Below are 25,924 nucleotides of genomic sequence, written 5' to 3'. Positions count from 1 at the left end.
AAGAAAAGAGAGATACACGGTAAGGAACTAGCAAAAAACCTTATGAATAAATCTTTGATGTTATTTTATTCAGAAAAATGTTTGGTTCATGTTCAAATCTCCCATTATGAATTATTGTAAACCTACAATATAAATTAATTGTGATCACAAGCCCAAATTAAATTGATTTTAAGCTTGCGTTTCCACACTTGAAATGGGATTTCATTTTGCACTTGGAGGGTTAGGTAGCTTCTATTTGATGAGATGGATGAATGCTTCGGATTAGTTTGTATACTCAAGTGGAAACATTTTGTCATTAGGTTGGTAAAAAAAAATTGTCAAGAAGGGTGATTTTCTTCTTCTTCTTCTTCTTCTTCTTTTTTTTTTTTTTTTTAAATTTAATTTAATTTATTTTTTATTTTTTATTTTTTCAAATTCTTTGCTGGCCGATAATTGTTTTCCCGCCGGTATATATCCCAGCACTATGCGGTTTAAGGCTATAAATTTGTTTTAAAAAGGAACCGTGTAAACAGTGAAATATTCCGAGTTCTACTAGGAAAACATTGTTAACCGAGTTTTACTAGGAAAGCATACTAACCGAGTTTTACAAGGAAATCATATTAACCGACTATAAACTCATATAAAAGTAAACATATTAACTTAAATTTAATATGTTACTACTTCTGCTTTGCTTTTCGAAACGCTCGTTTTCAAGACCATGGCGATCTCTTACTCTCACACTGAGAGTAACATAATGGCTCTGATGGATTTTGATGATGACTATGGTGATCTTCCTTGGATTAGGTTTCGACCAACCTATGTTGAGATAGTTGAGCATTATCTCTACAACAAGGTTTATGGCAAGCCCCTGAGTGCAGATGTTTTGATTGAGTGTGATCTCTACGAAGAATCTTGGAAGAAACACTTTGAGAACACGGATGAGAGTAGTCTTTACTTCTTCACAAAATTGAAGAGGGTTGGCAATGGTTCGAGAATACAAAGGAACACAACCTATGGCACATGGAAGTCTAATAACGAGAAGCCCATATATCGAGATCAAGCTAAGAAGGATCAAATTGGTTCTGTGAGAAGTCTTACCTTGGTGACCAAGAAAGGGTCCAAATCCGTTGGTCGGTGGGTTATGTATGAGTATAAACTCAAAGGGCGCTTATACAATAAAGAGGTAACTATCTTAAAACATTTTGAAAAAAAAGAAAGTTTCTTTATTGTATTCTTGCTATCTTTAATTTCAAGATTCTATCTTTGAAGGATATTTTATGGTCTATTGATTTTTTTTTAGAGGGGTTATGGTCTATTGGTAAATTTATGTAATTTCTTAGTTTTGGTAAATTTATGTAATTTCTTAGTTTTGGTAATTTCATGTAATTTTTAGATTTTTAGGATTAGAGTTATTATTCCGTTAATTAGAATTGAGGTTTTCTAAGAATTTTCCTAGTCACCTTAGGTTTTTATTTATTTATTTATAATTATGGTGGGTTTTAGAAATTTTTCATGGATTCGAAGAAATCTTGTGGATTTGAAGTTATTTATTAGAAGCAACCATGTATTTACTGATTGATTGACATATATGATCTGTATTTTTATCAAGTGTCTTAAAAAAATTGTTTGTTAGTTATTGCTATATAAAAATGTGTTCAGTTTATTGTTTTTGATTTTCCTTTGTAGCCTTATTGATTTGATCAATAATCTAACATATTTTTCCTTGCAGTACGAGGATTATGTCATTTGTAGGATCGAAAGACTCAAGCAACAAGAAGACAAGAACTTGAATGAGGACACTCAAAACATCGAGCAGTTTGTCAAGTCATTTGAGCAACAGAAAGATGGCGTGACTAATACTATGATTGAGACTGAGACTCAGCTTGGACGACATCAACAGGATAGACTTGAGCAAAAAGAAGACAGCTTCATAAATGAGCAATCTTTCGAAACAACTGAGCAACTACAAGATGGCATGACTGAGATTGAGACAGAGCTTGACCCTCATGTTGTCCTCACTGTCGAAGAATTGGAGGCTCTCCTAGGCTGGGATAGACTTGAGCAAAAAGAAGACGGCCTAAAAAATGAGGGCATTCAAAACATAGAGCAATCTTTCGAAACAACTGCGCAACTACAAGATGGCATGACTGAGATTGAGACTGATCAGGTTGACACTAATGCCGTCCTCACTGTGGAAGAATTGGAGGCTCTCCTATCAGAACCATCAGAAGATACATCATTCCCAGTGGGTTGCGATTGGGCATTGGACACATCATCCTCAACCTTCATGCAGTCAATGCCTTACCAAACATACTATACTGATACGACTACTATCTGCATCTAGAATGACACCTCCGCTACCACTTTTAAGGCTGATGTTCCTCTTTACAACACTAATTACGTACATTTGGTTGATAGCTTTTCAAAGTATATGGTGTACATTAGTTGGTTTTTCAAGTATATGAGAAAATAAGACTTGTTCCTCTGCATATGCTCTATTGTTGCAAAAGATTTCTAGTTTATTTTTTGTGAATGCTAAATTGTTCTGTGTTCCTGTCTCACTTGTTTAAACCTGAAGCTGTAATTGACAGAATCAGTATGTAAGTTGGATTCATTGATAATAGTTTGTGCAGAAGGTTTTATGGCATGTTGACCTATATTTCTATTTGGAAAAATGTTAACAAATTTGTTAAGAGCACTGGTTTAGTAATTATTTTTAGAAACATTTTATTGAAAAATGATAAAAACAATTAATTTTTTCTAACACCTTTTTATATTTCTCATAAAAGTGAAGTTAAAACTTCCCTAATATGGTTTATTAACAATTATCCAAAGGACACTTGTTAACATAACTCTTTTATTTATTTCTCAACTAAAGGGAAAATTATTGAATATTCCGGGAGTACCATAAATGTGTACTCCCCTCTCTCACATGAATTATGGGTCTTACCATAAATAATTTAATTAGTGGGATTCACAATTATGTGAGAGGGGGAAGCATTTATGATTCTCCGAGGGTACTCAATAATTACCCCCAACTAAAGGGTGTAATATGAGTCCATTGAATTCGGTATCATTAATTTCTTGCTTCGTTTGTCACTATCATCAATCTATATATACTTATGTTCGTATGAATTCAGTATCAATTTCTTGCTTCTTTGTCACTATGATCTATTCATACTTATGTTCATTCTCCAAAAACAAAAAAAATCTATTCATACTTATGTTCGTATGGATATACTTCTTTTGCTTTAAATTCATATTTCATGTAATTGAATTTTAGTGTCACTAATTTTTATCTTGAATTATTGTTTTTGTCCATTTATCGTACCTTGTATTTTTTGTAAGATTTATCCTATGCAATTTTTTAGTTGCTATTTTTATCTTACACGTTGAAACTTAGCTACCGTATGATAATCTATCAATTGAAATAGCTAAGAGCAATCGCATCAATTTGTTCAAAAATTTATATCTATTTTAGCATAAGAACTTACTTTTTTCTATTTTATATATTCATTTTTCAAAACATTCTACATTAGATTATCTATTTTACGCTATATTTCCTTAAAATATCAATTTTCATGATTTTTAAAAATTATTTCTTTCTTCACGCACAATAACAATTATTTAGTATTTTTTTTCATCTCGAGATACGTAACGAAAGAATAAGAAATTAAATATAAAATGAATTGTATTAGTGTAAATTTGCATGGTTACTATAACAAATTTGTAAATTTATACAATTATACACAGACAGATGTAAGTCACTTTTAAATAAAATTGTGTAAATTTTACACATTTTACTATTATACACATACATACTGATATAAATGACTAAGGGGGTGTTTGATACAGTTGTTTAAACAACAGTTTTCAGTATTTAAACACTAAAACACATATTTTCATAACACTTTTTAACTCACACATCTTTTCACAATACTTTAACAACGATACTAAAAATCTCTAACTAAATAGTCCTAAATGGTAAGTAATTACGTAGAATCTGAATATTTACTTTAAAAAAAATAATCATGTTCAATTTTCAATGATTTGACTCTTGATGTAAGAGAATCTGGCATTTGGTCTCACTGTTCTTTATGGGGTTTAAAATCAAAGAGTGTTGGGATTAGCTTAATCAATCTCATTGTCAAATAAATTAACAAAGCATTTAGTGATTGATTTATGGTGGCGTAAGAGAAACTTTGCCGATTATAACTTTTTCTAATGAGTTGTGTTAGGACCACTAAATATTGCACAATTTTATACTACAACTCGCCACGTGGTGAGTTGTGATTGGTGAAGGAGTGTGTGAGCCATGTGGGTACACACCTTCACCAATCACAACTCGCCACGTGGCGAGTTGTGGCACAAAGTTGTGTCATTTTATGTTTTTCAAACATTTTCCTTTTCTAATACTTAAGTCAAACATAGGGCATAGGGACTTTGTTCTTAATTTAAAAGTTTTTTTTATTAATCTTCATTCTAATTATAATTTTTATTATTGAATTTTTTGTAACTGTACAGGTAGATAAATAATTGCTAAAATGCAAATTACATATTTTAACTTTGGCTAAAATTCAATTCAAGTTTCTAACTTTACTTTTGTCAATTTCTTTCTCACAAAAAAAAAAAAAAAAAATTGTCCATTTGAGTCGTGGGTGGTTCGAGAAGGGTGGGCCCATTACCTTGAAGGTTAAGAGGGACAAGCCCATCTCCGAGACAATTTAGGGCCCCCTTTTTCAGGGTCGCTCTGGCCCAAAGCAAGCCCACCTCAGCCGAGAGTACAAGGAAACATTTCAGGGAGAGGAACTTCACCTCAATGAGATTCTTACAATAACTTATATCTCAGGATAGTGCCTTAGGAGAATTTGCGTGTCAAACATACAATTTGGTGTTAGGTGTAAGTTACCAAGAAATCACCTCAACAGTAGGAAGTGGGCCCCTTACCTGATGCATGATTAGACACATGCAAACAATAACCTAGACCTATGAAACCACTCAGATCCTAAGAATTGAGGGACCCATGGACATGCAGAATATTCTCTCAACATGACACGCCCACTAGGGCAAGCTTATAAAACGAAACTAAAGGGAGGGAAATGGGGGTTTTTTGGACCATAATTTAGGGGAGAGAGACACAAGAGTAGAAGTGAGAGCAATGTTTGGGGTTTGCAAGGGTCCTTAGGTCTTGAAAAAACTAAAAAGGGGTTGGCAGCTTGGGATCTTTCTCGGCCGAGCCAAATCGTCACGTTTCAACTGTAGTTCAGGCTTAAACATGATCTACCATTAAAAATACCAATCTAGGGGCCTCCTATTGTAGGTTACACCCAATTTAGAACATATTGGGGGCCCAAATCTCTAAAGGCCCAATGGTCTTTGGAGGTAGAGCCACCACATGAGTTCTTTAATTTTCAAACTTTTTTAATTCAGGCCTTCTATTAGTCTCCGTTAAAATAAGACCGTTTGAGATTCTTAAAATTACTTTTTTATCCTTTTATTTTTAAGAATAAAACTACACGTTTGCTTTGTTACTCTAAAATTGGTTTTGTTTGCAAAAGCAATAAGAAACGCACCACAAATAAATTGAAGTACCATAGAATACTAGAACTTGGAATCAACCAATAAAAATAAAAATAAGCCAAGAATGAAATTGAAAGTGGTCTCAATTTTTAGTCTCTACTAAGGAGATAGCTTTGGAATCGTCAGGTTTGGGTTCTTGTGGATAATCATGAACCAAAACTTTCTCTTGTGCCAACATTTGAGATCCAAGATCTACCTATGAATCTTTTGTTGTTTACAAAAAGGATACTGCAAAATTTATAAACGGTTCACATTTAGTACTAAATAAGGAAACAAGTCTAAGGAGTCAGCTTTCTCCAAAAAAAAAAAAAAATCTAAGGAGTCAGAGGTGAGGCTAGCACTTGCTTAGACGCTTGAGTGAGTGTGCATTAAAATTTACTTCCCCCATAGTGACTCTAAGAGTATCCACAGCAATGGAGCTAAAAATTTAGCTAGCACTTGCTTAGACGCTAGCACTAAGGAGTCAGAGGTGAGGCTAGCACTTGCTTAGACGCTTGAGCGAGTGTGCATTAAAATTTACTTCCCCCATGGTGACTCTAAGAACATCCACAACAGTGGAGCTAAAAATTTAGCTATTTGGCACCACAAAAAGTTACTTTATCTATTTTACCTACTCACTTTACAAAGCATGCTGCAGCAGTGAATCTATTTTAGCTTTCAACACAATAAAATAATATAAACATCACAATAAAATAATATATCTACTACAATAAAATAATACATCCACTACAATAAACAACAATCACAACCACCCGTAACCGCTATCGCTACTGCCACCACAAACTCTTCCACTACCACCACAATTGCTACCCAAAAATTTACCAACTATGAACAGTGAGTTTGAGGATACATGTAGATCAGCGATGGTTGAGCATGGTGGGTCCGTAGAGGTGCTGTGGTTTGGTTCATGCGTTTGGGTCCGTGGAATGGGTCTAGGTCCCTGTAGATCGGTGGTGGTGGTGGGTTTGCTCATCAGTGGGTTTTTTTTTTTTTTTTTTTTGGAGATGGGTTTGGTGATTGGTGGTAGTGGGTTGATGGTGTTGGTTTTAGTTTTGGTTGTGTTGATGGTGGTGTGGGTTAATGGGTTTTGGGGTTGCTTTGGTTGTTGTTGGTGGTGGTTCATGGTGGATTTATGGGTTTAGTAGTGGTGGATTTGTGGGTTTTGGGTGTTGAAGGTGGTGGTGGTGTGTGTATGGTGTTGGAGAGGTTGCTAATTTTTTTTTTTTTTTTTTTTTTGTGATTGTTGGAGTGTGTGTGGTGGTGGGTGGTTGAGCTCCTCTTTCTCATGTGGTGGTTGCTGGAGAGATAGAGACAAAGAAGAGAGGAAAGAGAGAGATGGGAGAAGATGTGGTGGTGGTGGTGGGGGTTGCCGTGGTCGGACTGGAGTTTGTGGCGGTGTGGGTCAGGGGGGCGGCGGCGTGAGAAGTCTGAAAGTTGAGAGAGAAGCTAAAATATAGCAATATACCAATATAACACCACTGCTGTGAGTGCTCTAGGCACTCACTTTTTGTGTCTAATTGAGAGCCTTTGGTTTATTTGACTTTTTGTGTCTAATTGAGAGCCTTTGGTTTATTTGTAATGGAGTCTATGGAGATTAGTTGAATAAGCTAATTTATTTTTACAAAACATTGACGCATTTATATGGTGCTTCTAGTCTTACCCACAAGCTATTATCAAACATTTATTGGAGTAATGAATAGGGGTAAATGATTTCTACTTTTTATGTATGTAGATTTGCCTTATTTTTGTCTTTTAGTAAGAGCGATGATTATTACTCACCGGTGTATATGGAATGTGTGTAGAATGTGTGTGCTGAAGCACGATTTGAAAATTATAATTGAAATTGTGTTTCCAAGGCTGTGTATACGAATATGTGCAACAAACATTAACGTTTTAATAAAAGGTCTTTATTATTATTATTTTTAAACCAGTGAAAAGTACACTTAGATATAGAACCCATGAAACAGAAAACAAACCAAGAAGACGGATCTGTAGTAAAAGCACAAGCATGCTTGAGGCCGGGAGAGATGCATGTAGGACTTTGAGGCTTCATTTGCTAGGGATATAACGACCTTTAGTACCAGTGGAGAAATTCTACTGGTGAAAATCTGCATTTCCCTTCCAACCAATTCTGCTATATATCCCCATAAACTGCAGATTCTTGCCGATTCACTCAGTGATGGTTAAGTAGAGGCACAAACTACGTCATTGCTTGTTAGTGTCACATGTTGGTGCATCCTTTTCTCATTAAAGTGACCAGAACTATCCTGATAGAGCATAATTATGTACCCTTGCTAATGCAACTTGAGTTGCAACCACCTTAAGTACGATTCCCCATCCTGTTCTTACAAATTGCCAATCATGCAAAGTGAGAAAAGCTCCTCACTTTGCATGAAGTCTGCCCTGTTTTGTCTCTTTAGCTCTAGTTTTGTAGTGTCTTTATTGCCTTGCTCCTGCTGATAATGTATGTTTTTGTTGAACGGTGACTAAAGTTGGGTTGCTGGAGAACTTCCAGCCCAATCACCCTAGAGAAGTAGGAAAAGTAGGTAGCCTTTCATGAATTATACTCATGCCAGATTAGCCTGCCTAATTAGTATTTTCTTGTCTTGTTGCAGTGGTTTCGTGACCTCAATCTTCACCCTCATCTGAAGGAAATGACCCCAACCTGTTCAATCTTACGGAATATTCACTTCTTCAGGTGTACTTATGGATGATCCAATCCATTTTGTGATATTTGCTGTCATCCCTTTCAAAGGTACATCATGGACTTGTATCCAGAATGATGCTTACTCATATGAATTGACGATGATCATGCCTCCTTATCATAATCCTGCATCCTTTCATTGTGTTTCTCAAAAGTCCATGAACTGTTTAGTTACTTTAGTAGTATCAATTCATTATCAAGAGGATCATTGAACTTAGGCAGGAATTGGTTTTCTCTAAGGTCTTTCAATTGCATCCTCTTCACCAGCTTCCATAGATTATAAAGCGAAGTCTTCATTGCCACTGTATTGTAAAGATTATCATGCCAGTAGTTTTGCTAATTTGCTATGTTTCCGTTTTGGTTTACTTATTCTGCCAGTAGTTGTGCATGACTGAATGTATGTGTATGCCTGTTTGTTTGTACATCGGTACATACTTGTGTTTGTGCATGCTCAAGTGTATTATAAACAGCTTGAAATGGTAAAATAAATATATGATGCATATTTGGGAGAAAATGCAGCTAATTTGTGTGCTACAGCATGGAAGACTTGACACCTAGTATTATGCAGTCAGCATGGGAGAATATGCAACTAATTTGTATGTCATCAAAAAGAAACAACCGCATACAATTATGCCATGATACACTCAAATCTTGTGTCTAACTAAGATGGTTTTACTCCCTCAATGAAAATACTAATTTGCAATTCAGCATGCCAGTGAATGTTTATTTATGCATTTGATTATAAGCATAGCCATGTCACTATGCTCAGATATAAGATTAACTATCCAAAAGATAAGTAAAATAATTTTGGCAACAATTGTTCTTAAGATCTAAATAAGACCACACAAATTGCTCATTCTTTGGCATTAAAGAATTGAGATCACTTACGCATCCTAGGCCAAGATACTCACAAGAGGCAGAGGATGACTGTAAGGCTCTCGTAACAAGGCAAAGGTAAATAGATGGAAGCAGAAGAGTCAATACTGAAATGCATCAGAGTTCCAAAAAAGACTGCTAAATAATACTCAGAAACTAGGCCTATTCTACAAACCTGTATGAGTCTCAATGACCCATAGAAGGATACATAAACAAAGAAAACATTTAAATGATAATTCAAATTACAGGGTCGCTATAGGCAGCTCTGTAGAGTCAAAGGCTTGGCAAGAACCATCTTCATTTCTCTTTTTAAGCATCTGGCATCAAAATTACAAGGTAGATGTTGTTTATTTATAATTTAGAAAAAAAGATCATCTGAGATATAAAGTACAACACAAAATCCCATGTCAAATGGGGAGGTCATTACTTTTTAGTTTTCAAGATAAACAATTGCAGCACCAAATCTTGCTTATCAGACACGAAAAATCCTTGATATAGAGAACACGAGATCACATCATGGAATGATAAGTTTCTTGCCTGCATAGATGGTATCCCCTTTAAGCCCATTTGCCTCTTTTATTGCATTGACAGAAACCTATCAGTGTTGAAGAAAAATCAATTCAAAGTCAGACAGTAACAAATAATAATAATTAATTATATATCTGCTCATTTAGTTATAAACATTATTTGGGGAAACTTTGTTTCCTTTTTGATCGGTGTTTCCAGAGAAAAATGACAAACCATGGGTGCAAAACAAGATTCTTAGGATTGCTAATTGATTGTCCATCGTAACCAAAACACTATTCTCATTTTAATTCTGAGACAAGTAAGCAAAATCTAATTTAAAACCCCATGTTTATGTTGTTTTAGTAATTCAGGAAAATGGGAACTTGGGTCAGTTAGAGAAAACTTTTCATAAACATTAGAAGATTCAGATATCAGTTGTTTTTCATAAATTTTTCTCAAGGCATAGCTTTTGTAAATGCACAGTCAATAGTGTTCCTAATTTTTCCCAGAAAATTTTATCTGAAAACCATAAACAAACAAGTGTGTACTATGAAAGTAAATCAAGAGAGGATAAAATATACCCCAAACTTTCTAGAGAGATCCCAAAGGGTATCTCCTTTAGCAATCTCTATTGTTTTGTGTGACAATTCAGGGACTTCTGGCAAGTTGTGGTCCATGTAGGTAATGGGTTTCTACAACAGCACCATAAAACAAATCAAAGTTACAATGATTTCTTCAACAAAATGAATGAAATTAGTCTTTTCAAAACACCAAAAAATAAGAGTAATAAAAAAGGGAAAAAAAAGAAGAAAAAAAGAAGAAGAAGAATGAATTATAAAGTTATAGGGTCTCTTCCAAATCTCAAACTAAGTAAAAAAAAAAAATACAAAAAATGCAGATAAAACATAAAAGCAATGATGATCTACAATGTTAGAAACAAATTCTAAACAGCAAGTTAAGGTTGTCTACAAACTATCAAAAAAATGAAAATACAATCAATAGGTTCCCCTGAAATAACAAAGAATAACTATTGCAACCGATAAAATTCAAAAGTACCCCATAAAATTTCAAAATAATAAGTAATGGGTCTCTCTCAAACACACAAAAGCAATAAAATAATTCAAACTAGAATTCTCTCCAAATTCACAAAACAAATCAACAATACAAGTAATCTCAATGTGTCTCAATAAAATAAATACCAAACAAAACAGAAGAAAAAACAATAAATCTCTCAAAACACACATGCAAGTATTGGGTCCCCCCCAAAATATCAAACAAAATCAGAAGTTCAAACAATGAGCCTCTCTAAAATGCTAAAATAATCAATAAGTAAAGTGATAAATCTCTCCAAAATTTAAAAGAAAAAGGCAAATAAGTTCATACTGATACAGACCTCGACAAAGGGTTCATGGGGAGGGAGAGGCCGTGGTGGTTGAACTTGAATCAGCTGAGTTGACTCACTGAGTGGTGACTCGTTAGCTGATTGAGTTTCAGTAATTCTGGGTTTTTTGAGAGGGATCATTGCTTTGAGAATGCTCAGTGCGATGCCTGAGAATACCAAGATCCCTGCAGCCTTGGTGATCGTGTTGTCCTTGGATTCTCCGTCACCGTCGCCAGCGGCGGCGCGTGGGTTTGACATCGATCGTTTCGCGCCGAGGGTTTTAGCTTCTAAGGGTTTCGGACAGAGTTTGTTGTTAACGTTTGAAGTTTGGGTTTACTTTTTATAACAGTCTTTGAATTTTAGTACAAGTTTACGCGCGGTGTGTACGCGCGTTTTTTAAATCTTTAATTAAATTCAGGTTTTTCTTAAAAATTTAAAAACCCAAAATTTAGCCTTAGGTTTTTTTTCTAAGAAGAAAAATTAGCCTTAGGTTAGTTTAGGATTGTCCACGAGTCGATTTGAGTTGGGTTTGTGCCAGACTTAAAATCGACCTAATTACTTTAGGTTTCTTATACTTGGACTTGCCACCAACCGATGAAAGGAGTTGGTTTGGGTGGTTAGATTTTCATCGAATATCGATCGGTCCTTAATCGGTTTTCGGATTGTGAGAAATTATGCCAGATTTTGCCAAAAGACACCAGATTTGGCTGAATTTCGGCATATCTCGAAGAGATCATGCCGAATCTCGATGATATCTCACTTGATCTCTTCGAAATCAAGTCAAATCTCAATAAATAGAATAGAAAACATTGACGAACCACTATTATCAGTGGTGAACAACGACTTTCTGGTTTGTAGACAGTCGGTTTGGTTGAAAATCGGTTTCTCAACCTCAGACTTGCCAACTGACCCACTGTTTTCAAGTTTTGGGGGCGGAGACCCATTGCTAACTGCCACCGACGTCGGGTTGGCCGATTCTCGAGTTGGATTAGATGGGTTGGGTAGGTGAGTTAGTTCATGGTTTTGTTTGAACACCCCTAAGTTAGTTGCAAAAACATCTCATGTGGTTTCAAGTAATTGATGTTAGCTTTTATGGATGAAAATATGAGATGACTACATTAAAAAGACTTGCTAGTTGATTCTTGTCATTGGTTCCAAATCCTAAGGTGTGTTTTTGCATTTTGGTTAACAAAATATGGGAGGAAAAATATATTTTTTTTCATCTTTTATTTATCCATTAGGACAAAATTTAAGTGCCCTTTTATTTTAAATTTTTTAATTAAATTTAATCACATGACATTGAAACTTGTAACGAAGCAAGTAAATTTAATAATAAATGAAATGGTGATTATTTTAAAAAAAATGCATTGGTGATGGTTTCCAAGTAATAATCTAGTGTTGATGACATCTTTTTTTAATTTTTATGTTTTGTGTTTATAGTTCAAAATTCAAACCTCACATCCCCTTTCACACTATTTAAATAGTTAGAGAATATAAGCTATAAATCCAAGAAATTATGACTAAAATTTTATTTCATTGATTGATTATAATAGTATTTATTTATTTAAGTAAAAATGTAATCTTGGATGTTTTATGAAAGAGGAAATTCGCCACTAAAAAGTTGAAGAAGATTGAAAGTGATACTTTTTTTTTTCTTTCATTCAAACACCAGCAATATGTTCAGCTTAATCAATATTTATTTAAACTAAAATATTTTAAATTACATGAAGAATGTGCATTTAATAAGATCAAGTAAAAAAAAAAAAAAAAAAAACCAAAGATTATAATAATCAAAATTATTCATTGAAAAAATTGTCTCTAAAATTGTAATCAGAAATCATCAAAATTTCTCAATGGAGAGCATCCATAGTAGACGTTCTAAATGTGTTAAATGCCAAATATTTTGCACATTTGGCACACCAAATACCAAAAAGCACCTCACAGCAAATGTTTTAAATATTGCAAATATTTGGCATTTGTGTCTGTACCATTGCAAATTGCAACGGTATGGACACAAATGCTAAAACCAAAATAATGTTTTTTATTTGGCTTTCTCTCTTCTCTTACTTCTTTAATTGATTTTTTTTTTTCTCTCTTCTTGCGTCAAATTCCTAGCTCCTCCCTCAACAGAGAAAGAACAAAATGACATACTCCACATCTTCAAACAATAAGCTCCAAGGTAAGGTGGCCATTATCATTGGAGGCGCAAGTGGCGTGGGCAAGGCCACGACTCGTGAGTTTGCCGCTCACAACGCACGAGCCATTGTCATCGCCGACGTCCAAGACGAGAAGGGCCAAAACGCCGCCATGTCTCGTCATCCGGGTCTCTCTAATCTCGCTTGCCACCATCTTGCCGTCCAAGTCGTCTAGGTCTCTCCAATCTCACCCTCCACCATCATGCACATTGTTGGATCTCTCTTCTTTCTCTTGCGGTGGTTGTGGCGGTGGTTGTTGTGGGTTGTGTTTGGTTAATTTGAGTCGTGGTTGGCTAATTTGAGGGTGGTTGGTTGATTTTGGGATGGTGCTGTGGATTTGAGATTTGGGATGGTGCCGATAGGTTTGAGATTTGTGGTTGTGTGCGATCTCTCTGGTTGTGTGTTTTTTTTTAGGTGGCTTTGGTGGATGTGGGTTTATGCTGATGGTGGCTGACCAGTGTTGTTGCTATTGGTGGCCATTGTTGCAGTAGTGGTAGATGTGCTGTTGTTGTTGTTGATGGTAATGATAGGAAGGAGATAATATATTATTTTAATGTGTAATATATATTATTTTAATGTATAAAATTAAATAATAAAACATTTGATAAATGAGATGTTGTAAAATAATATGGTAAAATAATAAAAACAGTTTTTATTGTGTCAAAATGATGTCTCTCATGAGTCATGACTCGTAATACCGACTCATGAGTCGTGGTTGCTTTTTTCTTGACGCAATAAAGAAAAGGTGAAAGACAAAGGTTGCTTGGAACGTGAGGCAACAATTATCCACGAGGTGACACGTGCCTTAATCTGCAAGACATACTTTTGGATCTTTCCCAACAGGGTTCGTCCAGATTCTAAGGACAACCTTTGGCTCTGAAACTGCCATGTCAGCAATAACAACTTTCACGCCTGAATTTCTTCCTCCTCAAAATTTTCAAATATTCATCACCCACTTATTACTACTATTTAGTAAGCAAATATCTCACTCGCTCTCTTTTCAATTCCTATTTTTCCTCTCCTGCTTCCATTTTTCACATTTGTTTTGTATGGTCTAATGGCTCAGTTACTCTCTCCTGTGTGCATAGAAGCTCTCAAATTCCAAAACCCATTATTACTGAACACTACTTGCTCAAGAAGCTCATGGAGTATCTTGGAAAAGATCAGGACTCCTTGGACTGTGGTGGGTGGTGCTGCCAAGAGAAGAAGAGGCTGTGGTAGAGTCAGGGTTGCAACTGATAACTCAGCTTCAACTAACTCAGTTGCTGATGACTACTATGAGGTTTTGGGTCTGGTAATTCTTCCAAAACCTGAATTTTGATCATTTTCGGTTGATGAGAAAATTTGGAAAACAGAAAGAAAATCGATATTTTATGTTTTAAGATTTTGTTTCTTTAGTGAAAATTATATTTCATTGAAGTTAGATCAGTTAAAATAATGAAAAAAAAAAAAAAAAACATTTGGGTCAGTAGTATTTTATTTATTTTTGTTAGAATAATGGTTAAATAATTAAATCACCATCTCCAAAAAAAAAAAAAAAACCAATTTACTAGTCGTTTAAATTTTTGAGACAATCGTTAATTTACGAGATGAGGTGTGCCTAAGTTTGAACCGCCTCTGCTGTCTCCACTCAACTTTATCTTGTATTGATTAGCTTTGATCCAACATACGTGTAAAGTAACTAGGATTTGGCCGTTGGTAGGTGCATATGGGTGCCTTATGACTTCTCAATAGCCACTGGGCACACACAACATATGGGTTAATTGCTTGTGATCAAAGGAGTATATGAATGCTAATCAAGGTAGATCAATAGGTTGTTTGACTTCCTATTCCTGAATTCTTACACATACACAGCACATGTATCTGCAATGAAAGTAATAACTTTTGATTTATTATTTGCGAAGTTTCTGGGAAGTAGAAACTAGAAACTATGAAGGAAATGATCAATGCCCTTATAAGCATATTCATTTTAATTTATTAAGAGTAGAAAAATAAATTTGAATTAGCAGTCTTTCACTTTGTTTTTGAAAGCAAAATCAATGACACAATATGGTGCAATAGTTGAGGGAGTGGAATAGTTACACATTTGAATAGGAATCACCCTGATCAAAACTACAAAAGAGAATTGCTAGCTAATATGTTGTCCTAATCAAAACAACAAAAGAGAAAATTGTTAGCCTGCTCGAAACGATGTTGATTAGGATTTTGAACAGTTTCTCCTGAACTGATTATCAACTATTCCTAATCTTATTCTGGAGAATTCATGTAAATGCTAGCTTTCCTAAAAAATTACAAAAGAAAAAAAATTAGGATCTAAAAGAAAGAGGGCCTATAAATCTACAAACAGATGCTCTTCCCTGTTTCCAAGAGTACAAGACCACTCATATAGCACTCAGGAAGTATGCCATGACTGTTGGGGTCTTTGCACTTGCAATCTATCAAGCTCATATGTTCATTGTGGAGTTTGTGTTCATGTATAGTAGACCATTATATAACCATTGTCTTATTTTAATAAATCATCTTAGTTTTCTAGTTCGTAGTTAAAATTAATTTTGATTGTGGGTCTGAGCTATGCTAATTCTGGGCGGAATGATTCATGTATCAAAGACTAGGTTGTAGTACAATCTTTACCAGAATTCTAATGCAAGAGGCTGGATTACCATTGAATATGTATATATATATATATATAATGATAATTTTTGACTTCTTATTCTTGACACTATGGGAAGTACAAAGTCAGAAGGATTTCAAGATGCCCTTATTCAAAATTAAATGAGAATCTGGTGAATGATTTGTAAAGTAGTATTTAGTATTCTGATATATGTGGATGTTTTTTGTATCATTGAACTAGGCAAGAGGATTAGCTAACGCATTTCTAATACTAAAGCAGTGCAAATAATAGACTTGTTCTATCATAAGGAAATGATTTTGTCAAGGGGAAGTAATTTATTGAGATAGTCATGGTCAATCCTCATTTGTGCATGTCTAGATTGCAAATTAAATTGTTTATCCAAGGCCACATTCACTTCCTAAAGATACTTTTGTCTAGTTCTTCCCTTAGTAATTATTTACCACTGCTGGATTTTTTTGCCCTTTAAAATTTCTTATCATTGTTGGCACAATATGACTAGCTTCCCGATGCCACACCGGGGCAAATCAAGAAAGCATACTACAATTGCATGAAAGCTTGCCATCCAGACCTAAGTGGTGACAATCCAGAGACCACAAACTTCTGCATGTTCATAAATGAGGTCTATGCGGTGGGTTCCCATTTGACATAAAATGCTTTAAGATTGAAAGAGAATGTGACTTAAATCCATTGCTGTGGCTGTACTATAAATGGACTATTGCAGTGCAGGTGCTCAGCGACCCTGTGCAGCGAATGGTTTATGATGAAATTCATGGGTATGCTTTGACTGCAGTCAATCCTTTCGTTGATGATTCCAGCCCAAAGGATCATGCATTTGTTGATGAGTTTAGTTGTATAGGTATGTCTGGACAGTGAAATTCTAGTTTTTAATGTGAAATAAATATTAGTTCTTGGGAATGCCTAGTAAAATTGACATTTTATAGCTTATCAGATACCTCCCCTTGGGGTGCTAAGTAACCATACCTCCTCTTTATTATTGATGTTGGCATTATCTACCTCATTGCATTCATTTAAAAATTTTGAGAGAAAAAAGGTTGTACCCATTACCCAATGCACAAAGCTCCCACTTTTACTGGGTATTGTAGAGGTGCTTGATAGGTAGCCTTACCCCCAAATTTTGTTGGGGAGGCTAATTCTTGAATTCGAACCCACGACCTATCACATTTGGTGGAAGGCACTTGCTGTTGCAGTAAGGCCCGATCTCTCATTTAAATATTTTGAGAAATTTTCAATTATTTATATAGCATAGCAATAATGGTCTTCATATCTACTACAAATGGAAAAACCATGTCTAGGTTTTGATGCTGAAATCTAAAGCGAGAGTAATAAGGTGATGCTTCATAGATATTAAGGAAATTCACTTTACATAAATTCTGTTACGGCATTCTACCATTTATGTGCATTTTAAGATTTTAATATGTGAGCTCCAGTTCTGCTGTAACACATTCTATTTTAGCAAAATGTTATTTTGATTTTAAGCTCTACATAGAGAACTAGCATATTTTCGTAATTTCTTTAGCAAGAATATCATGAAAATGCTATTTTCTGTTTCGGCAATTATATAAAGGACCACAAATTTTATTTTAATTTCTTTTTTTCCTTTTTAAGTTTCACAGGAGAACTAAAATGTGACTTACCGTCATCCAGTAGCAATTATAGATGCATTTCCTAGAAACCATTAAGTTTTGATGACATTGGAATCTCCATATTATTAATTTATCCACAGGGTGCAAAAATTGTGCCAACGTGGCCCCGGATGTCTTTGGAATTGAGGAAGACTTTGGGAGAGCCAGAGTTTATAGCCAGTGTGGGACCCCTGAATTAGTTCAACAAGCAATTGATACTTGGTATGTTCTACTGTTCATGGATATTTCTGTTCAATGTAATGATTCTTTTTGTGCTCTGGTTTAGTTCATTTATGAGCATATTAATTAAATAAAACTTTTATTCTTACCAGTTTCCTCTTCAGGCTGCTATAAAACTTATCCTGTTAGTGATCATTAGCATCATTACCAGTCTGTCCAAGGCTCTAAACTATTTCTATCTTATGCCATAGATGCAGTTACACTGTATCCAGCTTCTTGTTATTGCTGAAATTTGTTGGTGATGGCCTTTATATCTGTAGCCCGTAGGTTTAAGCCAAATAATAATTCTCATCTACACTATGAAATTGTATGATCTTAAAATTACATTTACAATATTTTAAAATAACGTATGGAACTTTTTTTAGAATCTAGGACAAATGTGAAGCATAAACTTTGATGATGCTTTAACCAATGTCCATGAAAGTTGAAACCATTAGTATTAATCTATCAATGTGTTCTTGGCTGTTTTGTGACACTGAATACAGAGTGACTAGATAAGGATATAACTAATGGCCAACTACTCTACAAGTTAAAGTTGGAAGAGTATTTGGAAAAACCTCCACAACGTTAAGTTCTCATGCTTGTGGTGCTGGTGATAGAAAGTTAAAGCTCTAAAATCTTGAAGTTATGAAAATAGTTCATGAACTTGGTGTCTATTTCACGTTGAGGAATTGCTATGCTAAATGTGTTAAGTCAAATAATAAGCATTCTGTATTTCAGCCCAGTTGATTGCATCCATTGGACATCTGCTGCACAACTATCCTTGCTTGAAGATGAAATGCGCAGAGTTGAAAGAGTAAATGTAAGACCCAAAATAATTATCTAGTTTCTGTTTTCCATGTTTTATAGCTCTCTTTAGCTTCATAGTTTAATGTGACTATGCTAAACTGCTTAACTTGAGTATTACCTTTGTTACTTGTTTCAGTTTGATGGTTATTGATCTTTGTGTTTATTAACAAGTATATCTTGTGATTTATAGTTTCTATCCTAGAATATTTTACATACCTCTTAGGTAAATTTCTTTATGTTTACTATCACTTGAGTCTCGCTTTATATAACTATGATTTGAAATGTGGTCCCACTTTATCCAACTTTAGTGGTTTGAATTCTTCTTTTCCTGAGTTTATGGTGCTTACCAAACTGGATAAAGACACTCAGATTTGGGGTACATACTTAATAGTTAGTACAGCAGTTAGCAATGCGATGTAGAGATTTAATTTTGGCATTGAAGTGAACTTTTTTGGCCATTGATGGTTGAGGAATTTTTTGCCACCTGCTATGAAGTAGCAATGTTTTCTGTTGGTTCTTATTGTTATTCATCTTATTATAGAAAATGGATTTCAAGGAATAAAACTTGCTAAGAGTTGCTGCAAAGATATTCTCCAGTCACTTGGTGTGCCAATGGAAATCCACTTCCCATTTCTTTCCTTGCTTCACAATAAGATAACATTAACCATATTAGTGAAACCTTTTGGTTGCTTGATTTGAAATCATCTATTTCATGAGTGTATCTTTTGATATTTGATATAATTCTTCCCTCTTACATTAAAATTCAAAATCTTGACCTGGATATCCAATTGATAGGATGTTTTATGTGAACAACTTTGCTTTTGTTTTATGTAGGAATATTTTGTTCATTTCTCCAACGAATTAAGAATGCCAATGAGCTGCATTTGCAACTGTTTTTTTATATTGTCATTTCAATAGTTAAAGAATTTGTGTTTCTCTGATTGATTATCAGGTCGCATTTATGCTTTCAGGAATGGGAACAGCATCCATGGATGTTTTCAGAATGGTGAGAATGCTACTTATTTTTGGATAAGCTAACCTTTAAGTTTTTAACCAATGTGCTACAGCGGAGTGATAATGCCACTTATGTTATTCAGAAAATTTTAAGAGTTTTTCAAACAAGAAATATTTCTTCTAATTCTTTCCCAATTTATTTGGACTTAAAGCTTAGCTGAGTTAGTTAGATTTGTTTCTTCATCCTTTTTGTCAAAAACCCTAGACTTAGATTACATTGAAGAGATATATAATTGGAAACCACAGGGAAACTTGAAACACCCTCTGATTTATGTAGTTTGCCAGTTCAGCCCAGGGCTAGGTTGCAGATCAAATACACTCTCGAGCTCAAGGTTTAAAATTTTTCATAATAGTACCCTCATTGACTTTGCTTTACTAATGATTAAATTTGCTTTGTTTAAACTGATTTTGTGAATAGCATTTGTTGCTGCAGACAGTGCTCAAATTTCACTAATAAACCAATGCATAGCAAGTTACAAGAGCTGCCTTCCGCTATCAAAACCCTAGCCTTGATTACTCCTGGAACTCTCTTTTTCTCACACTAGGGATTCTCTACCTTCAATAACCATAAAAGGACCAACATAACCTTCTCATTAGGAAAGAATGTAAACTGGATCATACCCCATAATATGGCCTGGGATATTAAATATCTGTAGTGGGTTATACCATGATTGGTTTGATCTAGCCAGTTGAATTCAAGAAACTAACTCATCACTTGTTGTTATCTTGGAACAATTTTGTTTTATTTTGTGCGCGCGCATGTGTTTTTCAATTCCAAGTAAGAACATTAAAAGAAGGAAAGGACATAGCCTTAGTACATGGGGAGTATACAAGAGTTATGCAAGAGAAAGGGTATTTTGAGACAGTAATGTTATATTCAAGAGGTGATGAAACTATGGTGAGATTAGAATTAGTTTTTATCTTATATTTTTGTACTTTTTTCCCCAATTAACTCTCCTTTTGATCTTCTGCTTCTTAAAAGATCTTTGAGTTGACAAAGGTTCAGCTGCTGCTCTATTTAACTGTCTTTGTTATGGGCCTTGTTTGTTTTACTTTATTTACACTTGCTAATGTGGCAGGCAAATAGTCGGTGGGAAAAGAGGCAAGCAAAAGTTTTGGTACGAACTCTTAAATTTCTTTTTATATATTCCTCTTTCTTCCTTCCTGAAAGGAAATCTTCATCTATTTTAAACTAACATTTTATGAAGCATTATCTTTTTATGTGTATGTGCGTAGTTTTTCTTATAGTATGTTCTGTGCAGTTGTCATCTAATTTAACTTTCATGAATCATGTTTTGTTGGGCTACATGGGATAGATTTCCCTATGTCCATTTGAATGCATTCTCTTCATTTGTCAAAATGCCAGAAACTTGCTTTTTAAAATGATTGTGTTGCATGTGGCACTCACAATTCTATGCAGATGCATTTACAGTTTCTGAATGGTTTTATCATAACTGTTTCTAAAAGACTCTGCTTCCACTGGGTCAACTATGATTACTTTATCATGTATCTTATCATGTATTTAGAAGAAAAGCTAATGTGGAGAAGATATAATTTGTTAATTGATCTAAAGCAACCTAATAGTTTCTACTGTTGTTTTGCCAAACATGACTGAATTAAAGCCTTTTAAAAAAAAAAAAAAAAAAAAAAAAAACTTCCTTGTAAAAATGAGTTAGAAAACTTCCAACCCAATGTACTAATTTAAATGACCTACAAATCACTCTAAGCACCTAAAGTACTTTATTAGAAAACTCCTATGGCCTTGGGATTTTCTACATGAATTCAAGGTACAAAAAAAAAAAAGAACAGAAATCTCCAATAGTTTAGTTATACCACTCCAAATTATATCCAAATTTTTTCTTCCCTATTTCTTTTGTGGACAACTGCATTGTGGAAAATATCAATGCAGGATAATTTTAAAAAACAATATCATGATTATTGATTGGTGTTGCATGTGCAAGAGTAGTGGATAATCTGTTGAGCACCTGTGATTCCATTGTCCAGTGGCTACAGACATATGGCCCTTTGTGTTTGTGTTGTTTGAGATATCTTGGGTGATGCCCAAGACTATGCTTGATATGTTGGAGTGTTTGCAAGGAAAATTTCACTGCCATAGAATTTTGAAAATTTGGCAGCATTCCCCCATTATCTTTTCTTGATTTCTAGAGTTTTTGAACACGGCATTGTAATTCTTTAGGGATGGTTTGATGTACATTCTGTGTATGCGAACCATTTCCTATTTTGAATAAAATTATTTTTACTTATTAGAAAAAAGATATAGCCAAAGGCTTTTGATACTTAACAATTAAAAGTTCCTTTTAAATACGTTGGACTTACTATGAACACTAAAAGGGAAGGATAAATGTAGGCCAAGATTACAGGGGACTGTCCCCCAAACATTAGGTACTAAACACTTGGCCTACAGTTTTTTGAGATAAAGATCCATAATTGTAAAAAAGAAAAAGGAAAAAAAAAAAAAAAGAAGCAATGGTTTCCACTGATATTTTCTGTTTGGAAAACTCTCTGTATGGATTGGCATCTTCAATGCTCTTTTTTCTCGGAAGTAAAATTTTGAAATTTGGGTGGTTTGAACATCTAATTAAAACACTCTCTTCTATATTTTCATTTAGACTTTGTAGGTATATAAATGGGCACTTTGAAATTTTAGTTATTTAATAAGTATAACAAATATTAATCTCAAATTTATTGCAGGCACAAGCTAAACGGAGAATGAGGAAGCAGAAAAATTCTGATAAAAGTGAATCATACTGGAGTAACCTATGGAACAAGCCCAGGGACTCCCAAACTTCTGGTATGAGAGATTCTGTGAAAAGAAATGTCTATGTTTGTTGATTGACATATTAGAAACCATTCTCACTAAGTTTTTATTTTTTTAATAGCATTTTTATATCTTTGTTCATTGATTTATTTCTTTTCATTTGAGTTTTTATTGCCACTTTCTGAGTAACTTCTAGAGATTAGGCTGTTTCTATACATTTTATGATAAAGTATGTCCAAAGAGAATGTAGTTCAATTTGAATTCCTATATTATGATAAAGTATCTCCATAGAGATTAAATAGGTAGTAACCAGTCTGTTTCCTTGATGATTTCCTTGGGTTTAGTAAGACTAGCAGCCCCTTCTTTTTCAGAGGATGACTATTTGCTACTAGACAAAATCTTGTTTTCTTCAACTTTATCTGTTAAAATGAATATCTCAAAGGTTTTCATGCTCGTCACTCCCTGGTTCCAGCAGTTTAATATGTTGAAAGCAAGCATATTTCCCCAGCAATGCAATCTGATGCTGTTTAAGACTAGCTGAAAATTTCATAGACATAGAGGTCAAATTACATGTGAGAGAAATCTACTAAATTCTATTTTGGCATATCGCAAAGGTGTCCCAACCATTCTTTGGGACATAAGTGATGCCCTATCAGTCTCTGGAATCTGGATGACACTTGTTTGAGAGTTGTGGCAGTCATGATCTAAGGGTGTGCACCAAAAAAAGAAGCAAGGCAATGATCTTAAAATACTGGTAAATTTTTTTGTAAACTGATAGTATATAAAGAGGCAATAAAAAAGGATTTAAACTGAATTTGGAATCTTAATTAGTTTGTTGACTACAGATCTTCATCGTCATTGCAATTTGTTCTTTGTTTAGCCTAGAAGTGTTTATAGTTGTCTGCCCTTGTTTTTTGAAGTCCTTGGAAAAAGTACCTGCAAAATTTTAATCAGATTCTACATTATGATGATATATGATCATAGTCCCAATGAAGTTAACAATGTACAACATGTAGGATTGAACAAGGAAAAAGTCAGAATGCTTTGTGTTGTGTAGTAAAACTTCTATAATAGAGACATGGGAATGAGGGGGTTTGGTTGTTATATCTGCCATTATAATAGTTATGACATTTATATTTCAATCTCTGCTCCTAAATGTGAGTCAAAGTTGACATATGATCTTTGCAGAGGAAGGAGCGAAAGAGAGAGCAAAGAGAGCTGCTGCAGCGGCTCGGAGATGGAGGGAGTACTCAAGGAAGGGTGTTGATAAACCTCCAACATATAAACTCCCAGAGGCAATCTCCGACGAGGAAAATTAACCAGTAAATTCCAATACTCCACATATATTTAGTCAAATGTAACTAATTTATCATTCCGCATTTAATCAATGCCAAATTCATATTGATCTTGTAATAGTGTAATTAAGGTGGCTGTAAATACAATGAAATCAATAAATGAAAATAAAGAAAGATCTTATAGAACTTTATGGTAGCTTATGATTTGTTCCATTGCATTGAGCTTTATGGTCGAGGTTGGTTTAAAAGGTGAGACTTTTGGTTTGTGGCAAGAAGTCAAAACTTAAAGGGTAGCCTTGAGTTTTCTGTTATTTTCGTATCTGTGACAACAAATGTACGTCTATAACCAAAAAAAGAAAAAATCCATTTTGTCTGCGACCAAATATTCTTGTTTATATATTGATTTGTTAAGCCAAGGTGTTTTGTAATACGTGAAACTCATTCATGATTTTCATATCAGGATTTATTTATTTTAATTAGAGGTGAATTAGGCCCAATCCTGTTATGAAGTGAAAAAATGACACAAAACATGTTGCTCATGACTCATGATAATCATCTTTAACTGTTTAGTGTTTACTAAAATGTGTAACCTTTTAAATTTTATATTTATTTTAAACTTGAGCAATAATTGAAAGAAAGAAATGAAAATAGCTGAGAATGATTGGTTTTCTTTGTTAATTAGTTAGGTAAGCAGTAACAATCGGACACAAGGTCATCTCTAGTAAGTGATATCTTGTGAAAGATTGCATACACCTTTCTCATGTAGGGTAGATCCTAAGTGGGGTACATAGAGATGTTATATGCAACAAATTATATATATAAAAAACAAATAGGTCCCATCTCATACACCAATGGCTACTGTTAGTACATTGAAAGATATTTGTTGCTCTACAATAAAAAGAAAATCATAAAATCTTGTGGATCAAATGTGGTCCAAATTACAATTTGGATAAATGTTTCACCTACGTTACTTCAATTATTATAACAATATAGTACGAATACAAACTATTATAATAACAATAAATAATTGTTTGTGACAAATAAGAGTAGGGCCCACTATTGTTTGATACATAAGAGATACTGTTTTAGTTTTGGGTGCAAGGATTATGTCAATCTACTCTTGGCCAAGTTTCAAGAATATATTTATGGTAGACGAGAATGGTAGGCGAGAAAGAAAAATGGAATGGTAGATGAGGCTCAAGCCAAACCTTTGATTTGAAGAGATGAAGACTCTCTAATTCATTTCTCTCAAATTTTGTATTGGAAGTGGCCAACATAATTAGCTTATGGTTGATTTGAGATGAGAAGAGTTGACTTTGTTTAGTAAAAAAAAATTGAGAAAAAAAGTTATTCATTGTTCCTTTAAATATATAGGGCAAGTAACCAATTTTATTATTTATTATTTTATATCAAATGCTACAAAGGAAATAATAATTATTAGAGATATATTTAAGCAAGTAGCATAGATCTATGTCCAATCCAATCCTATATGCTTTTCCCAAAAAAAAAAAAAAAAAAAGGTCCAATCCTACTTAGTGTGCAATTCAACTCTTATACTTGGATAACAAGTTTATTAACTATAGTTAGAGGCTTAGAGCTAATATCTCTCTAACAATTATTATTGAACACTTGAATCCTTTCAAATAATATTTATTGTTGAAAATTTGATTGGAAAATGACCATTTTTTTTATGATTTTTCTTTAAAGAAATGCTATGTTTACAATATTTATACAACAAATTATAGGTGGTAAGTTGTTATTGGTTCTAATTTGAACTCATAACTGAATTACCTTCTTACCTATCGACAACAACCAAAAACCACTTATCATTTAAAATTTTTTGTAAAAGTATGGTAACAATGTTGTATATAGATCAAAAAATTTTTTTTTTTTGATGCATGACTTTTTTCTAATGCGTGAATGTTATGGGTTTAGAAATGCAACTATAATAAGATAAAAAAAAAAAAAATCTATATATACAACTTATTATATATATATATATATTCATAATTTGTTGATTGGTTTACATTCCCACCAATTATAATTTATTATTTTAATAAATTGTGAGAAAAAAAAAAAAGTGAAATATGACGTGTGCTTAACATTCTATAAATAAGTAGTGGAAAGCGCCAAGTGTAAAGTAACAAGGACGGCGTATGCCACTACCAGTTCCTTTGTGTTTCTGAGAAGTGAGAAGAAAGAAGATGGGCAATTGGTATGATCTCATCATCCCTTCATTCTCTTTCATCTCTACTGTAGATCTAGTGCGAATCACGTTGGATGTACAGTGTACTTGACTTTTCTTGCCTA

At 34.0% G+C, this 25,924-nt stretch overlaps 3 protein-coding genes across 4 annotated transcripts; 2 read left to right on the top strand and 1 right to left on the bottom strand.

Moving 5' to 3' along the window:
• The first annotated feature begins 698 nt into the window (after positions 1-698).
• Positions 699-2,552, top strand: LOC111995844 (NAC domain containing protein 52). The gene is made up of 2 exons (XM_024027792.2): positions 699-1,162; positions 1,709-2,552. The coding sequence occupies exons 1-2, from the start codon at positions 734-736 to the stop codon at positions 2,321-2,323; spliced, it is 1,044 nt and encodes a 347-aa protein (XP_023883560.2). The 5' UTR covers positions 699-733; the 3' UTR covers positions 2,324-2,552.
• A 6,868-nt stretch (positions 2,553-9,420) lies between these two features.
• LOC111995865 (uncharacterized) lies at positions 9,421-11,368 on the bottom strand. 2 transcript variants are annotated; one of them, XR_010632055.1, is made up of 4 exons: positions 11,040-11,368; positions 10,228-10,338; positions 9,567-9,734; positions 9,421-9,456 (listed from the first exon to the last, which is right to left on the bottom strand). XR_010632055.1 is itself a non-coding variant. In XM_024027812.2 (3 exons), the coding sequence occupies exons 1-3, from the start codon at positions 11,283-11,285 to the stop codon at positions 9,654-9,656; spliced, it is 438 nt and encodes a 145-aa protein (XP_023883580.1). In that variant the 5' UTR covers positions 11,286-11,368; the 3' UTR covers positions 9,421-9,653. The 2 variants fall into 2 exon arrangements, 1 of the variants encoding a protein (XP_023883580.1); XM_024027812.2 differs by having other exon boundaries at positions 9,421-9,734.
• A 2,802-nt stretch (positions 11,369-14,170) lies between these two features.
• On the top strand, positions 14,171-23,810 carry LOC111995869 (chaperone protein dnaJ C76, chloroplastic). The gene is made up of 9 exons (XM_024027815.2): positions 14,171-14,516; positions 16,354-16,482; positions 16,581-16,710; positions 17,599-17,719; positions 18,458-18,539; positions 19,479-19,532; positions 20,620-20,658; positions 22,253-22,352; positions 23,508-23,810. The coding sequence occupies exons 1-9, from the start codon at positions 14,280-14,282 to the stop codon at positions 23,636-23,638; spliced, it is 1,023 nt and encodes a 340-aa protein (XP_023883583.1). The 5' UTR covers positions 14,171-14,279; the 3' UTR covers positions 23,639-23,810.
• Positions 23,811-25,924: the final 2,114 nt, after the last annotated feature.

The sequence above is a fragment of the Quercus suber genome, unplaced genomic scaffold (assembly GCF_002906115.3).
Source record: "Quercus suber isolate HL8 unplaced genomic scaffold, Cork oak 2.0 scaffold_261, whole genome shotgun sequence".
NCBI lineage: Eukaryota > Viridiplantae > Streptophyta > Magnoliopsida > Fagales > Fagaceae > Quercus > Quercus suber.
This window is presented reverse-complemented; position numbering and strand designations above follow the sequence as displayed.

Excerpts from the sequence above, each read along its gene's own strand:
- LOC111995844 (XM_024027792.2), top strand. The coding sequence starts at position 734 with ATGGCTCTGATGGATTTTGATGATGACTATGGTGATCTTCCTTGGATT. Across the intron at positions 1,163-1,708 it reads GGCGCTTATACAATAAAGAG|TACGAGGATTATGTCATTTG; the intron begins GTAACTATCTTA and ends TTTTCCTTGCAG.
- LOC111995865 (XM_024027812.2), bottom strand. The coding sequence starts at position 11,285 with ATGTCAAACCCACGCGCCGCCGCTGGCGACGGTGACGGAGAATCCAAG. Across the intron at positions 10,339-11,039 it reads CCCATGAACCCTTTGTCGAG|AAACCCATTACCTACATGGA; the intron begins GTCTGTATCAGT and ends GTGCTGTTGTAG. Across the intron at positions 9,735-10,227 it reads ATCTCTCTAGAAAGTTTGGG|GTTTCTGTCAATGCAATAAA; the intron begins GTATATTTTATC and ends CAACACTGATAG.
- LOC111995869 (XM_024027815.2), top strand. The coding sequence starts at position 14,280 with ATGGCTCAGTTACTCTCTCCTGTGTGCATAGAAGCTCTCAAATTCCAA. Across the intron at positions 16,483-16,580 it reads TCATAAATGAGGTCTATGCG|GTGCTCAGCGACCCTGTGCA; the intron begins GTGGGTTCCCAT and ends ATTGCAGTGCAG. Across the intron at positions 17,720-18,457 it reads CAACAAGCAATTGATACTTG|CCCAGTTGATTGCATCCATT; the intron begins GTATGTTCTACT and ends TCTGTATTTCAG.